General features: G+C 30.0%; 2 protein-coding genes across 5 annotated transcripts in view; both read right to left on the bottom strand.

Annotated features, from left to right (window-relative positions):
- LOC116769989 (unconventional myosin IC) overlaps positions 1-9,053 on the bottom strand; it is a 28,364-nt gene extending 19,311 nt beyond the window's left edge. Inside the window, exons 1-2 of one of the 2 annotated variants that reach the window (XM_061527882.1) lie at positions 8,952-9,053; positions 8,705-8,853 (exon numbers count right to left, since the gene is read on the bottom strand). In XM_061527882.1, the coding sequence (XP_061383866.1) occupies positions 8,705-8,811 (107 nt within the window). In that variant the 5' untranslated portion in view covers positions 8,812-8,853; positions 8,952-9,053. Of the gene's footprint in view, positions 1-4,360; positions 4,648-8,704; positions 8,854-8,951 lie in introns of those variants that run through there. The other variant, XM_061527884.1, reaches the window with a different exon arrangement.
- A 664-nt stretch (positions 9,054-9,717) lies between these two features.
- Positions 9,718-15,815, bottom strand: LOC116769987 (hornerin). Of its 3 annotated transcripts, none has more exons than XM_032661288.2 (6): positions 15,626-15,815; positions 13,030-13,697; positions 11,644-11,760; positions 11,167-11,445; positions 10,561-10,609; positions 10,114-10,220 (listed from the first exon to the last, which is right to left on the bottom strand). In XM_032661288.2, exons 1-5 carry the CDS (start codon positions 15,644-15,646, stop codon positions 10,594-10,596), a joined length of 1,101 nt encoding a protein of 366 aa, XP_032517179.2. In that variant the 5' UTR covers positions 15,647-15,815; the 3' UTR covers positions 10,114-10,220; positions 10,561-10,593. The 3 variants fall into 3 exon arrangements, with proteins under 3 accessions (XP_032517178.2, XP_032517179.2, XP_032517180.2); XM_032661289.2 differs by having other exon boundaries at positions 10,561-10,603; XM_032661287.2 differs by lacking the exon at positions 10,561-10,609 and having other exon boundaries at positions 9,718-10,220.
- Between the last annotated feature and the right edge of the window lie 1,804 nt (positions 15,816-17,619).

Here is a 17,619-nt window from a genome sequence, read left to right as displayed (position 1 = left end):
TTCCTTAAAAATTGCCGTATGTGATGTAACTTCCGTTGCTTCATTCTAACATATAAGTTATTTAGAAAGCCTCGTAGGAAGTACCGCATGACGTCTTAATGCGAGTTCTTAAGGTGAACCTTTCTGCGTTAGTTTCCCGTTTTTACGGACACCGATAATTCATGCCTGTGAAAGCTTTTTTACCTTCTAAGCTTTCCCATTATTGTTTGTGTGTGGAAAAATGATACAATACATACATCGTGTTTATGTAAATGCACTATATATAGATTCAAAACTAGTGCATATTTAATGTAATCTAATGTGGCATTTAGTTAAACAACAAAGTTAGTTTTTATTGGCGTATTTGTTTTTATAATAATTTTGTAGATTAAAATTATAGTTTTTTTTTTAATATGATTTTTTTATTTAATTTTTTTTATATATGTGTTGCAAGAGTAATATTTCATTATCACATTTTCAATGAACGTTTTTAAAATTAATAATAGTTTTTAGTGTGTTAAAAATAAATTAAGACACATTGTTAATATATATTTTTACACATACATCATTAATAGAAAACATAACACTTTATTTATAAAGCTGAGTAAACACCGCTTAGACCGTCACTGAAATGTTTACTTATTAAAATTGACATTACATATGTCTGAAGCGAACACAAATTCATCTCTAATATTTTAGTTCAATTATTACAATTATAATAAATATTAATTAAACATCGATTTAAAATTAATTATCCGGTATTTTGTGAACACCCGCCATTTGTTTTTAATGTTAGATATTACATCAATAAGGTTTAATTTCTATTGACATGTGAAATCATCCTTAAGGTTGTATAACCTCATGTAAACACACACACACACACACACACACACATACACACATATATATATATATATATATATATATGTATATTTCGTGTATTTGTTGTCTATGATAAATATTGTTGAGTCATAGACAACGGTAAGTTATTTCATTGTATCATCACGTTTTAGTGATAATAATATTAGGTCAGCGACGCCTGTCGTATACTTATGAGTTGTGACATTAAACAAAAAGTAACATTATTTTCATAGTTAACTATTATAACCAATTATAAAATGATCTCAATATTCTGTGTAATCAATAAAGATTAATTGTGCTCTTAAGGAAGTTAAGATATTTTCTTTTCAGTATTAGGTATTATTTGAATTTTCACCTTCTCATGTTTGTGTATATAATAAATTAACATCAAGAGTCAAGATACCATTTCCAAGTAGGTCATATTACGACGTCATTAGACTGACATCAGATGACTGAAAAAATTTCGTCGATCGTTTATATTTTTGTGAATTGAAAAAAATCATAATGTCAACAAAAAAACTATAAACGAATTCTCTCTGATACAGTCACTAAAAACTATGATTATCCTGATGCCCGATCAAAGCTAACGCTAACGTCGTCGCTCTTGAATGCATTAGTCCAAAACAATGGCTGGCGAGTGTCAATAGTTGTAAACAGACACGTTAGTCATATTACATCATGAATTATAACATTTGAAAACATTATTCAATATTTATCCGTAGTGATGCTATTATAAAATCCGTTTGAAAGTGAAACTTCTAATAATATTCTAGAAAATCTATGAATCAATTTTTTTTTGTACATCCGTATGAATTAAATCGTTCTGAAACAATCTACAATCCAATTTCGTGTTATTATTATTTTTTAATTATAATGCGGCTTCATTGACTGGAATTATATTAATGTGGAGATTATCGGAATATAATATTTGTGTAAAATTTTGAAAATAACACGTGTCATAGTTTAAAAAAAAAATTCAATTTTTTTAAACGTGATTGGGTCAAAAAAAAAAAAAAATTAAGTAGAATAAAAAAACGTTCGTTCAATACTATGTTAATTAATAATGTCACCGTTTCTTATAAATTACACAAATTATATCGTGTTACTTGAAATACCTTTCATGTTTTTATTGGGTCATCTTTTTACCGTTATGACATGTGCCTGACAGTGACAGGTGGCGGCTTAAAGTTACTATTCCTGTTTTATATATATTTTTATAAATAGTTTACTGATCCCATTACACCTGACATTTAAAAATACTTTATCTTGCGAACTAATACCATAGACTCATTGTGTCAATATACCTACTAAAAGAATTCTTCATGAAAAAGTGCAGGGGAAAAATAATAATAATGAATATAATGTAACGTTAAGCTGAATTAATATGAAGATAAAAAAAAATATGATTTCGTGAAAATATTAAAACGTCGGTAAGTTCTGGCAATATAATAAATAGAACCAGTCAGCTCTTACAATTTTTAGAGAAGTATTTCCACATAAGTGCACTATTTCAAATGAAGAAAATATATAACAATATATATTCTGTTTTATACATTAAAGAATAAAAGCTCGAAATCCAGATATAAAAAAATGTTTGTACGTAGATGTTGTACCTAATTTCGTTTCCACCAGCTTGCTGGTTTGCTTCCTAATTTAGAAATATAAAAATAAAAAAACAACACGTCGACCAAAATGGCGGCGCACCAAGAAACGAAATAATTCAGTTATAAGAAAGTAACATTAATTGAATACGCTAAAAAAACTACCGACTGCTAAAAACGAGTTTTGGAACTTAAAACACATTTTCGTAATTATGTAAAAGGTAATGGCTACTTTTTGCTGGATTCCAGTTTCAGCTCAAAGCCTAATATGTTATATAAAAAAATATATATATGTCATAATAATTATAACTTTGACAGCGGATGTCAAATATTAAATTATAGTTTAGAAATTAAGATCTCAGAAGTCCCACAAGTTGGATAGGTTTGATGTGAATTAGTATCGAAGAGCAGTATTATTTTTTAAATCTCCGATTACAACATAGTGCTTCGAAAGTAAGATTTAAAGGAGAATTTTCAAATCAGATTACGATAGATGTGCTCTAGTTATCCTAATGAAGGTCGTGTGTGATAAAACAATGTTGTTCGTCCGTAAAAAAAAATAGGATAGTACGAGGTTGAAAATATTCTGATTTTAAAATCTCTATTTTTAAATGAGCACAAACGCTGACTTAAATCATTGTGAGTAATATAAAAATTTTAAATATTCTACATTTTTATATTTTTTTTCTCGTTTCATTTAAATATATTTTACATATATAACTTTCACTTCCGATGAGTTATTCTAAAATAAATTACATAATTTATTGACATAATATGAAAAGGCGGTGTACGCATCAAAATTAATAAACAGCGTATAATTTTATCTCTAATTACTTTGTAAATTAATTAAGAAATAATGTTTTGATAATCATTAATGAATAGATTTCCTTTATTTATCGAAATTCAAAATCAAAAACATGTCTATATAAGTATCATCGTCCTAAACACGAGATACTAGTCGCTTTCCTCGGTGTTACCCGCTTTCGGAAGTACTCGTTAGCTATAGAAGATATTTACAGGTTTAAGTCGGTGTCATTCTGTTTTATGAGCAATATATCTGAACTTCAAACAAACATTCAGTTTAAGAGTGAAATACTATAGTTTATTTATTTAGTTACGAGAAAAAATTCGTTCGAATGTAAAAAATGTTCGAGCAAATAAAATTAATGAGTACATTGATTACTCAAATAATCTAAGCGGACGAATGCACTAGAACCTTAACCTTATTTGCGGAGACTAAATATTTGTATCGCATGTAAATAATACTGGCTAACGTGATATTTAACAGATTATTTACATGTACACACACCACACTAAACTAGGCTGGGAGTTTAATCTGTTACTTATTCTTATTTGATATTTCGAACATATACCTTGATATTTAATATAATATTTACTAATTGGAATATTCTACGTATTTAATTTGGCCCAAATCAAATAAATAAATAAATATATATATAAAATATATATATATATATATATATATATATATATATATATATATATATATATATATATATTTGATTATCTCAATATTTGATACCAAATATAGTCCCAAGAAATTTGGCCGTTTTGGATATATACAGACATAAACGAACAGACCAATAAAATGTTCATTCTCTTTACTTCATTAGTTTTCGGTATAAATATATTATTAAGGCGTAGAAACAACAGTTAAATTTTATTACTTGAGTGAAGATGTGAAATTATTTGAAACTTAACTCTATTTTGAAATTGGGATAGTGAGTTAGTTGGTGAGTTTTATATTTGACCTATTTAAAGGTGTAACACACAGAAAGTATCAAGATTATGTTAAAATTACTTATTTTCATTAATAATGCATGCATCTACTTGCTGGTCCTTAGCGTACTATTTTTGAAAACATGTTAGTGTCGTTGACCTTTCGCGAAAAGACTCACCTCGTTCAGGCCGAAACTCGATTATAATCCAACATTCGACAATGCACATTCCGATAGATGCATCACAAAAACCAACAAACTCCAGTCCTCGGACTATAGATACTGTTATCACCTTATCGATAGCAATCACTATCAGTTACGTCAACAACAAAAAAAACAACTAACTACAAACGAGAACTTAAGTAAAATATAAATTTCAAATAATGGCACGGTTTAAACTTGACGTAACGCTTTTTTAACCGACGCCGTTGACATGGAACCTTCGTGAGCGTTGGCGGTAAACTGCCGTCAGTCGTCACACCCCGGACCGGTCAAGTGAGAGCGCGCTGTGTCATCGCGAGCGTTTTCCAGTTAGAGACACAATTAGACACTGTGTTCAACTTACACCTAGTGAACTCCGGGTCGTAAGGTAGAGTGTAATATAGACTGTTTTCCAATAAGCAACTTTTACAGTAGTATTTAAAATTCAGAATTATTTGTTTTCATTTATGCTGAATTCACTCGGAACCTAGTATAGTATACGAACAAATCAAGACACACGATCTATTGTTTCAATTCCCGACCTGTCGATAAAACACGAAAGTAAGTTTGAAGACATCTCGCACTAGAAAAGCTGTTTGAAATAACAATTAGTTAAGGTCACCGTTCCGAACGTAATATCAAACTGTTTTGATTAACGGCTTCGCAGACATGAGTGATTTGTTTTGCCTCTTTTTAATTAAAATATGAAATTTTGTAAGCGGAATAAAAGCAATGTATTAATAAATTATTAAGTATTTTATTTAAAAATCTAGTTATATGTAAGTTATTGTCATTAAATGTAGAATATATGTGAATACCGTAACGATTTACTAATGTAATTAAAGACGAGATGACAGCCGCGAATCAAAATCATATACGTAAATCAAAGAAGTCTTGAGTTGAAATTATTAGAATATGATCTGGTAGGCCACAACGAAGGTAGCGGGTTCGAAACCTGCTCGTGTCGATGAAATTATCGTCTATATTTCCAGCTCGTCTTATTTTCTGATAAGGTTCAACACCTTAATCGTTTTTAGAAACCCGTAACCTGAATTTACTTATTCCTTTACTAACGGTAAAATGTAATCAATTTTAATGGAATCTGCCTTATTATATAGAATCTAGATTCATGTGATTTTGCTTCATCAAATCATCATTACTAAACTGCATTATAGCAACTACATATATAATATAAGCATTTTTATATCGAAAATAACTAAAAGGAAGAGGAAAATTAATTTATCACGGCCTTCGGATACAACTATACAAGGAAGATTATATCAAAGTTATGCGTTTAATGTAAAAACGTCTTCCATTTTAGCCAACAGGGATGACTAATAAAATTGTATAAAATGGCTGTGTAATGTATAAAAAAGGTTCTGTATGATACAAATATATTTAAAAACATAATTTTCGAATATAGAACCTTCTAGAACATCCGTTTGTTAAAAGCTACTGACTCGCTTTTACTGGAGTTTGTTTATCATAAAGCATATGCAGTAATTTTATGTTAATTAATTCTCTGGTTGATATTAAATGTATTCAGAACTTTTTATACAAACTATTATTCATAAGTGTTTGTTTAAAATAAAGAATTTCAATGAAGGCCATATAATTAGATCGTTTTAATGATTCTCGCAACTATTTTAAATGTAGAGTTTTTAAAAGGATTTTCTATATAGTTCGGGAAATATCCAAGATTTTTTGACTTCAAGTATTTTAGCGTATCCATTTCTAAGTTTTAAATGAAATTATATTATTTAGAGATGATTCTTATTTCTTAACACTTCCTTTAATCGTGACAATATCCGATTCGTTCGTCACATTAGATAAAATATGTTTAATTATTTGCTCGTATTAAATTAACAATATTCTACATACAAATATATAAATACAAGGTAAGCGCAAGTTAAATAAACAAGTTTTATCCTTATTTAAATGTACACAGTAACAAATGCATATTGATGTTGTCAGTGGTGAATAGAAATGAGGACGATCAAGGACTGAGAAGAACTGAGAAGAAGTAGGTATTTGTACTACTTTAATTAATCTGATGAATATAAAGAATCCGCCATTTTGGATGTTTTTATTAATTAGAACCTAAACACATAAAATATTAAGATTAAAGCATTAAAATTGTGATTTTAAAGAATTATCAACTAGTGACATGTCTAGACTCTGCTATCTATATCTTTAACAATATAATCTGTCCGTCTGTTATCAAATAAGCTTTGTATGTATGCAGTAACTGTACAGTATGGCTATTGACTACAATTAACATCAATATTATTAGTTATTTGGACTTCATTCGCTCTCAATGAACGCTATACAATCTCATCAAAAGCATAACTTGTTTAGGGCTGCAACAACATTAAAAGCATTAAAAATGGTAGAATATATTAAGGAATTACAAGAAAATTACTTAAGAGTAAATTTAACAGATTATTAAAAGTACTCATTTTAATACAACATAGTAGGTATTTCATAGTTATTTTCTATTATCTTCACTAGTAAACTTTGTTTTATAGTAACCGTGATATCCGAAAGACAGGAGACGGTGTCTGACACTTTATTCCTTATATTAGTTCTTATTCATACAAACGTTGCTCTGATGTCTAGCTCTGGATGTATCGTGACTCGTGACAGCCCTGACACAACCAAATGGTTTCCAATTAAGATAAATTATTTTATAGAGATACATCTTTATTTACAGTACCATATCATTTCATACATCATATAATCTTCCCGGTTATATTCGTGGTTTAATATACATATATATTTTTAAGTGATAAAGTTAATTGGTACTAATTATTAATAATTAAATCGATTCCATACATTTTATACATTTTCTTGTTATTGTCGAATTCCGAGTTGAATTTAGTTACGTTAAATTAAGTTTATATAGTTTACTCCGGTTGTTTTTAAATTAGATATTAGCTCAACATTGCCTTAATAATAAAAACTTAATCCATTAAAACCATTTAAATGAGTACTCGCGAAAATCATTAACCTAATGAGGTAAGTTCCGAGGAATATATTACTTATATGTGTATTTAATACATTATATTATAATATCACGAAGTTAGTAATACTCGGTTAAATATCACATTAATAATATTAGCGCTAAACACATTATGGAGATTTAAATTCGGTCGTTGCTTACGTCATTGATGACGTCATCTATTTCGTGATTTATTCCGAATTAACGAATGTAACTATTTGACGAAACCAGTCCTGATAGCGGCTTGATTTGGCACCGCTTGGAGTCATTGGCATGATTCAACTTACATGTATATACATACATACACACATACATACATGCACACATATATACATATATGTATGTGTGTGTGTATGTATATATTAAATGGCTCATTGCATAATAGAATATTATTATTTAGTTTTTAATTTAATTTTACAATTAACTTTTATATAACTGTGTAAAATTCCGTTCAGAAATGGCAAATTAAATTATATTTACTACTCACTAACTATAGAAAGGATATACATAACACATGTATCTAGAAAAAACGTTCGATCATGTACAGGATTTTTTGCCAATTTAATATATTTTATTTACTTCAGCCACATTACTAAAAAGCTTATACGAAACTGAAACATCATCATTGTTACGTTCGGAAATCTTGTAGAAGTTTAATATTAAAATATCTTATTTAAAATCAAACATAATCAATACATAAAGAAATAGTTGTAATAAAATATTTAATTGCTTATCGGCGTTGTTAAAAGCTTTACAACTTACAAGTAAACATCGTCTGATTAGTATGTACGCACACTATATACCGGCGATTACTTTATTATCGATAATGGCCCTTATCACTGATTGATTTGTAACAGTTACATTATTATAAAATATTTAATTTATGTACATATATATGATATCATGCATTCGATGGCTGTTCAAAGGTTTTGTCTAATTCAGTGTTGCAATTACAATTAAACTATCCTTTGTCGGATATGAAATGAGGCTCGGGACATTAAAAATCTGTAATATTATGTTTAATCCATCAAAACAGAACCATTTAATAAATCTAGATGTTTTCCAAAAATGATAAGTCAAAATAAGCATTTTTTTATATAGCAACATTTTAACCATCGGTGAAAGTACTTAATTAGAATAAATATGAACTCTTTAACAATAGCTCCAATAAAGTTAAGTTTACAATAAATTATTGTAAAGGCACTGAACTCTTTCTTTTTTTTTCAATACTAATTGTAAGCAAAATGGTTTCCCGAAGCGGCCATGAACGATTTGATGACGTCATCGGTGTATATCCTGTAAATGTATCTTTCAATACTCACGCCTTATCAGGAGACAGATTTGACGCATTCCCGGGTCCATTGGTTATAAGTACCCCCGACACTGCCGGGGACTCCTCTCCACCTTTTGCTGAATCTTGCTCGGTCATCTTATTGCACTACACGTATATTTAATCTGTACTCCCTTATCCCTAAAATGAAAAAGTTTGTATAGAAACTTGATCGAATTAATATTTAGGGAAATACAGATAAAATATATTCTATATTTTAACAAGTAAAAAAAAAATACCCTCAGTTTCCGTTCAACCCGCGGGGATACCAGACCGAAAGTGATATAATTCTGTTTAATCAATATATTTTTTATCATATCTATAGTTAATTGTGTGCTATATTAAAATAATTCACCTTCTTCAAAGATATCGTTTAATAAATCGACTGATTAGACGTCGCTAAGTATTTCAATACGTAATATTTAATATCTATAGTAGGTAAATATATTAATTACTAATCAATTCGACAGCATACTCTTATACTATGGTCGAAATAATATTTTTACACAATGTTTTTGTAATAAAATGACATAACATAACAACGAAAACAGATTAACAAAAAAAAAATTGGTAGAGATGTAGTCTAAGTTTTGTCTTATCTACTTATAAAAGACGAACCTTCTGTGTGGACTTGAAATTAAAAAAAGAATGAACTTTTTCCCCTTAATTAATTTTGAATTGGTCGCGTTGAATTAATAAGATCACAAAATTATGCTGTTGTTTTCCTTAGTTATTTAATAAAATACGCTATTCCACTGAATATGGGATATAATATATTTGATTTAATATGCATTAGTCGAATACATGTTACGCCATCTATGATACATTTGTGACATTAACCTAATGAATCAAATTTTGTAAGGTTATTCATAGAGGGCGTTTTAACCAAATATTTTTTTCTCGAAAAAAATCTTTATCTTTAACACTATACTTGTTGCCTTTTTTTTATAAAACGATGTAATATTTTTGGGTGGAAGAAGAATGTTATTAATGATACAAATAATATCCATGTAAATTTTTATTCACAAAAAAATTAAAAAAAAACATAGAACGAGTCACACTGTAGATTTGTCACATCACGATCAAGGAAGCTGATGAAATATTCAATCTACTTAAGAAGAGTTTAAGATTAAAACAACCCGATTCACATTTTAGACGGATTTAACTTTATGTTGTAAATATTTATAGTTTCTAAATTAAATAGATTTACAGCCGTATAAAAAAGATACGACATATAGCCATCGGTACATATTATGTGTCTAAACCCAAAGTTATTATTTATCTAAAAAGCGAATGTCCTTATAGGTATTATAAAATTCAATTAAGATGGCGCCACGGTAGTGTCAATTTTGGCTTGGGCGTCATCTCGCTGATATAAATAACTGGTTGCTAGAGTTGTGCTTTGGCCGTGGGTTGCTGGTTTGTAAGTCTGCTGGTTTTGTCCTGGCTGACGGTTCTGTCCGTATTGGTTGTCCTGGGTTATTCTGGTTATCGTAGAAGCCACCCCGCTGGAAGGAATTTTGTCTTTAACAAATACATCCCTGACAATTTATGTTTAACATACAAGTACGTGTGTTAGTCCTAGAGAACGAATTTTTAGCATTCGTTTAGTTAGAAATAGCAGTATCAGATAGATTAAAAAAAAAAACACTTTTAAAAACCCTAATGAGACATTAGTATCAATTGTAAGTCGAAAATTTTAATGTAATATAACCATCAGTTTTTTTTAACACATATATTATCAAATGTTATTCACGTTATAATGAATATTGAAACCCAGAGTCCACACCACAAGCTCAGAGAATCGTTAGCCACAAATTCTTAGCGCGATGAAAATAATTTCCTTACAGATTATAAAATAGCAGTCGCTTAAACAACTCTTTAGCAGCGTCTGCTCCTGTAAACAAATCGACTGAAAAAAGCCTCCAATCTAAAGGATCTGAAGTTCAGATTTGACAAACCACATTGATGGCTGTTCATTTCTATTCTAACATAACTCTGTTGGTGATCCACATGTTACACTCTATTTAAAGTATTTTAATTGTCGTAGTGGGGCCAATATCTTCCAAGTTCTTACAAATTTACATTCAGTTAAAACCTATTTGGTATATTTTTTCTGTATAAGATGACGTGTCGCTAGTTCAGAAGTATGATCCTTTTTTAATGTTAAATTTCTTCATATTTAAACAGATTTTTTAATAGTGAAATCTAAGATTTTTACTAGTATTCATTTAAATAAAACTAATATTTTTCGGATCATACTACGCGTATTATTTTAAAAAACTACACACTCCCGACGTTTCGGTTACTTTGCAGCAGCCGTGATCACATTCACATCTCGTCTGCGTGTGATCACGGTGTAGTTTTTTTTAAGTAATAAAATGCGCGTACTATAATCCGAATAATATTAGTTTTATTTAGATGTCTTAATATTATTTCGTGAACATCTTTCACCTCTGATCCCTGTAAGGTCTTCGTTCTCCAACATTACGCCATCCGCTGGTCTGTCCGTAGCTAAAGTCCTGATAACCATCTGCGTATCCCGATCCGTAACCCAATCCGGATCCATATCCGCCAGCCGATCCGTAACCACCTCCCGTCCCGTATCCACCAGCTGACCCATATCCACTACCCGAACCGTATCCAATCCCTGTCCCACGGTACCCTTGCCCCTGGTCAGTGTATCCATTATATCCTGATGAGTACCCATTCTGCCACCCTCCAGTTCCTGGCCTGGAAATTAAATATCAAATTAACATATTTTTACGTAACTACACATGTCTTTGTGTCTCTTTCCGTACTTCTTTTATGTAGTAACACTTGAATTGCTACTACAGGAAACCACTGAAAAAACATCAACTACTGCCTGTCAAATTCTCTATACACCAAATTAGAAGTAGATACACTGTATGCCCTTTAAAGTAGATATACCTAGAATATTCTCTCTGTCCCCACGTGGAGTCAGGTCTGCCTGATGCGAAGTAGTACCCTCTCCCGCCGGCGTCCCAACCAGCCTGACCGCGATACGTTTCATCCCAAGGTCTGAAACTAAAATAATACTAATAATATATAATATCCTAATACATTGTCTGAGGTCTGTTAATTTTCGAAATTGTATTTCTAAGACACTTGGACCTGATGTAAAAAATAACTGCTGCAATATCTTCATTCAATAAAAAATAATATTGTTCTACTAACAACGATTTTTATAAGCACTACTTGTGAAGTGGTGTGTTTTTCTAGTCCCTACTAAAACTTTGTCACAATATATCAAGAAATGCGGACAAAGTTGCGGGCTTCAGCTAGTTTTAATATAATAATGGGGCAATCTCAGGAGATATCTTTACATTGGCCCGATTCTATTTCGTCATGGTAATGCCGGAGATATTTAATCTTACAGTTTAATCGTTTCCAAAACTCCTTTAAAGCAAAACACATTATGTAGGATCCATAGAGAGAGCAAATAATCTAATACCGTTTAAAATTTTCATATTTTATTTGTTATATTTAAATTTTAGATGGGTTTATTTTCATAATGATCGTATTTCATTATTATTTAAGGTTCGCATAAGAGATGCATTATTTTTAATATTTACAAAGTTATTTTATACTTTTTAGTTTTTGAAGTCCTTTTTTTATAAACAAACAGAGACTTAAATTTATCTACAAGCAAACATTTTAAACTTATTTTTACTCTATTTATTAAATTTATTATTGAATATAGCAACATTATAAAACAGACGTCTAAACAACAAACTAACAGGCCTCAAGAATGAATTGCAATTTACATTAACGCAGCAATGGTATTCTCGTAATGGCGCATTAACATGTCAAAATCTGAGAACAAATTGAATAATTGCCTAGAATTAGCTTTACAACAAGATTTGCAATCGTTTGAATTAAAAACTCGTACATAATATTCAACATAAATAAAATCATACAAAGCAAATAAAGTTTTTTAATGGAAAAATAATTATTACTACTGAGGTCATTTACAGAACGGTCACGGTCACAGTCTGTGACCAAAACTAGAAGCAGTCTTAATAATCTATAATTTAAAATATACGTATTCCAATGACAGGATGCGATGCCGTTAGGTTTAAACAATTACCTATACAACGTCTGACCCATACAGTTGTGAAAGCGATGAAAATCAATCCATACAATTGGTAGTCCAATACGTCCTATTGTTGTAACTGTCTCATTTATTATTATCTACTACTACTACTATAACAAGGACTACACACGAAAATTAATGAATAAATTTTATTAAGCATTAGAAAATAAATACGATATTAAAATGTACAATGAGCTCACCTCTCATGAGGTCCCCTGCCGACTCCAGGTCCGTAACCTCCATAAACATCACCAGTTCTATCGTACTGATCTTCGTAATATGGCCTTCTATAGCCTGAAGTGGGATAGGGATCGTATCTTCCATAATCATCATATCTGTCGTATCCGGGCCGCCTGGGATAGGGGTCGTCATAAAACCTGTCCCTATCATACCTATCCCGGTAAGGATCCCTTAAGAATCTGTCGTAATAATCCGGCCTGTACCTATCCCGGTCGTCATACCTATTTCTGTTTTTATCGCGTCTCCCATGGTGTCTGTCCTTGTCTTTGCTATCGTGAGGTTTTTTCCTTCCACCGTCACCATCCTCGTCAGTGCTGGTTCTGTTCGAGTCTCTTTTATCTCCGTCATATCTGTCGTCATCACTGTCATTTCTATTCCTATCACTCCTACTACCGTAACTAGGTCTATTCGATCTGCGGTCATCACCTCTCTCGCGACTCCTATCGTCGTCGTCATCATCATCATCACATCGACCGCATCTCGAGGGTCGATCGTCTCTATCGTAGGGTCTATAGCCGTACCTATCATAGCTTCTCTCTTGACGAACTGTTTCAGGAGTTAGTACTGATGATAAAACAGACCCATCCCCATAAGTTTGGATGACAAAAAGAGCTATGATGCACAGGACCTATAAATAGACAGCTTCAATTGGATTAAAGTGCAGGAAAAATTCTTTATTTTCATATGTATGTAATCAAAACAGTCATAATATTGAACCTTCTGTAAACGTATCAACTGGCATAAATACCTCCATTAGTGTAACAATATGACTGATTATTTTCTGTCTAAACAAGAATCATTCGATCACTTTATTATTACCGTGACATATCAGCCTTACGTCTAAATTATTTATATTTCTCTTTTTTGTTGTAATTCAAACAATCTTACTAATTATAGTAAGAACTTAAATAATGTCAATGTTTAAGTCGCAATAGTTTTGGTATAGCTGAAATAGTTTTGACATAATTAAGATAAACAAAACGTAAAAGGGTATTTGGTTAATGTATCTGATATTACAAAATATATGCAAAATTTTACATTGAACCTAAAATACTGTATGGTGAGTTCACAAGGCTCGACGGGTGACGTCACACTATTGTCTGACGAGGTCGTCCCCAACGAGTGCCATTGTAGGGCGTAGTAAATATGAGAGATGGTTTTATAATTATAATAAAAAATATATATGAAATTTACAGAAAATAATGATAGTAAAATTAAATGTATTTAGATTATAGGTTTGGGACACATGTGAGGGATAGTCGTTAGTGTGAAACGAGCTTTTGGAAACAATCGAATGACGATAATTGTCGATTGATTGATTGCGAACCCTGAGCGTAGAAAATCTATTACTTTTATTCAAGAATTGAAATCTAAGCCTCTTTATGAAATGTTTGTTGTTTTTTTAATGTGGCTTTATAACTTATGAAGTATCTTTTAAGTTACCAAATATACTTAGGTATTATAATACAGATTAAAAATATAAGAGTATATATGTATGTAGGTATGTGTTATTTATAGAGTCAAAAATCTAAAATTCTTTGTAATGAAAATTAAAAAGTTAAAGTAGTTATTGTCACCGGAAATGGCATAAAAGAATCTAAAAAAAACTTCCTTCGTATGGTTTATTATATGGCAGTATTTATATAATAAAACACTATATATAATGAACAGTGTTAGTTGTAATCTGTTTATAATAACTATGGTCAATGTAAGCTTGTGGGCGGAAGGTCATCCCTAATAGTTAATTTTAGGGCTACAAACCACGACAGCAATTTTAATACGTGTTTCTTTCGTCAAACTAAACAGATAGTATTCAGTTTTTCACACTAAAATTTTCTCACATAATATTATCAACGGGGTTATATTAATGTTAACATGAAAACCGTCTGTATTTATTGTGCTTATTCAAACTCATTATAAGGGTAAAGGACGACTGCGGAGTGAGGTATATGTCATTCTCGTTAACGGCCGAGCGGATTTAGTTACGATTTCCACCGTTAGTATGGTTTCCGGTTTTTTGTTTCGTATGATATTTAACATTACAATCTATTATATAATTGCATTATTTATTTGTTACCATGTTTTAACATTGATACGATAAATAAGTTTATGCTTGAATACTACTTGATTAAAACAATTTTATTTCGCAAAATAATATAATAATATAAATATCTTTGTAGTGAAGACGAGTTGAAGTTTATTGAAATTATTACTTTTATTACATTTTGCGTATTAGTAAATCTCCGGAGAATATTATCTACTGATTCAACAAAATTTTACCTTAAATCTAAATACTATAACTATTTACATTTAAAATATTTTTTTAATATGCCAATGAGTAAGTAAATAAATTTTTTGAAGGATTTATAATTTTTGTTTATATAACGTAATGTGTTATTCTTTAATAAAACAATGTAAGTAATTTAAATATTAACATATTTAGAATTTATCAGTTTTAATCGACGCAAAATTATTCACAAACGAAGAATTCGGATATTAATTTATTACAGTTATAGTAAGTATAAAGCTTATTTATATAAAAATAATACAACTTACCGCTAAAGTAAACCGCTCCATTTCGTTACACAGAACCCTAGTGCATCCTCCTTACTCGAGCCACTGACCGCATGCAAAACCTGTTCGCTATACCGTCAACTGGCATGCATTCTTTGTCTATGTTTATAAAAAAATTAAATTCAAATTTAGAATGATGTTCGTTTCGCGGGAGCCTGATTTAAACTGGGCGGCTGTGCTGGCGTCCGGCATTTTTAATGATCATAGCAATTGTTTTTTGTTACACCACTGAGCCTGTATTGAAGGCTATGGAGTTTGTACGATAAATTTTAGTTTAACTTCTTTATGCTTCGTTAATTTTTGGGTATTTTGGTACAGAAGAGTTTAAAATATGATAAACGGATGTTTGGTTTGATCTATTTCTTTCACGTATGAGATTTTTTTGCATACGTTTTTTTTTTTAATCCTTATTTCAAAGCACAATAATTTATGAAATTCGTAAATAATTACCGCCATATCCAATTTTATGCAAATTTCAATGGTTTTAAAAAGGACTGCGAAAAAATATCAAACCTCTTTGTTCTTTCTGTTGCAAGGATTCAAAGTCTATAATAGATGATATTTGTGATATTTGCTATGTACCACTATCGTTGAAGAATTAAAATAGATATTTATATAAAAGAGTAAAATTTATATTTTTAGAAAATAATAATAGCAATTTTTTAATCTAAATTATAACTAAGAAGTGATTTTCATAAATTATTTAAAAGATGATGCATTTACAATGTATGTACTTATATAGGAAGAGGAAGTGCTATTGTTTCTAACATTATCTGTGTCCATTGTCATTTTTTTCTAAACGTCTCGTCATCTTTGAATATAATGCATATGATTATATTATTAAAGCTTGCAAAGAACATTTTTTTAATTGTCTCGTAAATGAATAAAGTGTATAATATATAATTCAAGTCAGATAAAAGAAGAAGCGATTGAATATTAAAAAAGGAGGTATATAAACTGTTATTTTCAGTTAAATAAGAAAATAACATGTTGTTATTATAATTTAAAAATTTATTCTATCTTTTTGTTATCTTAATTTTTTTACGCCATCACTTTTAAACGAAACATATTTTTTTTTTTATGTTCGCCATGCTAAGAACAGCGGTCGTAAATTGTTATAGTATTTTTTTTTTTGTTAAAATTTTATTTGGTCTTATGGAAACAGACATTAAGTTTCGACTTGAACCAAAAAATAAATGTGCATCGAACCGAAAATTACACGTCACCGTGTGACCTATAATACATTTATATTAACAAATTATTAACATAGTCACCGTTTAAGCATCCTAAATCGGAAAAGATATAAACTTATATGGCATATTATATGGAAATATTAAATCGCTTTCACTTCTACTTGTATTAAAAGACAGTGAAAAAGGTTATTTTTTTAATAAATTATTCATGATGCTATAATGAGCTTCATATAACTGTGTTCGCAAATTGATCATTACTACTAAATATATGGTCGGCCATAATTGACAGTTTTCAGAACGAATAAAAACAGTTCCCGCCCAAAAATCCAACATGTCGTTGACATTGTCGTTATAACACTAGTGAATAACTCACAATATTCTGATATTATCCAATATTATCGTTAGAAAAATACCATTCTTAAATATATACGTTTTAGTAAAGGTATAATTAAAAAAATTACATATGTATGTAAATGTTCTTAACGCGAAAACTATTCACAAAAATCGATTTAGAGTCATTATTTCGATGAATGTTATCGATTTTACGCCAAACATTAGCTGTTCTGATAATCACTGCAATGTTTTGTTAGACGATGTTTACTTGTCATTCATTTTAAACGGAAATATTCATTGAAAGTTGTTTACATGAAGTATTTATTGTAGTTTTAATAACTTACACGAAATATTTTTCTTATGTGTCATATTTTTTTTACACAATATAATATTTTATGTACTATTAAAAATTGTTAAATCTATAATTTAAAAACTGTATCAATATTTTCA

The sequence above is a fragment of the Danaus plexippus genome, assembly GCF_018135715.1.
Source record: "Danaus plexippus chromosome 13 unlocalized genomic scaffold, MEX_DaPlex mxdp_15, whole genome shotgun sequence".
In the NCBI taxonomy this organism is placed as follows: domain Eukaryota; kingdom Metazoa; phylum Arthropoda; class Insecta; order Lepidoptera; family Nymphalidae; genus Danaus; species Danaus plexippus.
This window is presented reverse-complemented; position numbering and strand designations above follow the sequence as displayed.

Bases quoted from the DNA above. Each gene is read 5' to 3' on its own strand.
- LOC116769987 (XM_032661287.2), bottom strand. From the start codon at position 15,646: ATGGAGCGGTTTACTTTAGCG. The intron at 13,698-15,625 runs GTAAGTTGTATT...GTCTATTTATAG, and splicing joins TGGAGCGGTTTACTTTAGCG to GTCCTGTGCATCATAGCTCT. The intron at 10,221-11,166 runs GTGAAAGATGTT...AATTCCTTCCAG, and splicing joins AGACCTTACAGGGATCAGAG to CGGGGTGGCTTCTACGATAA.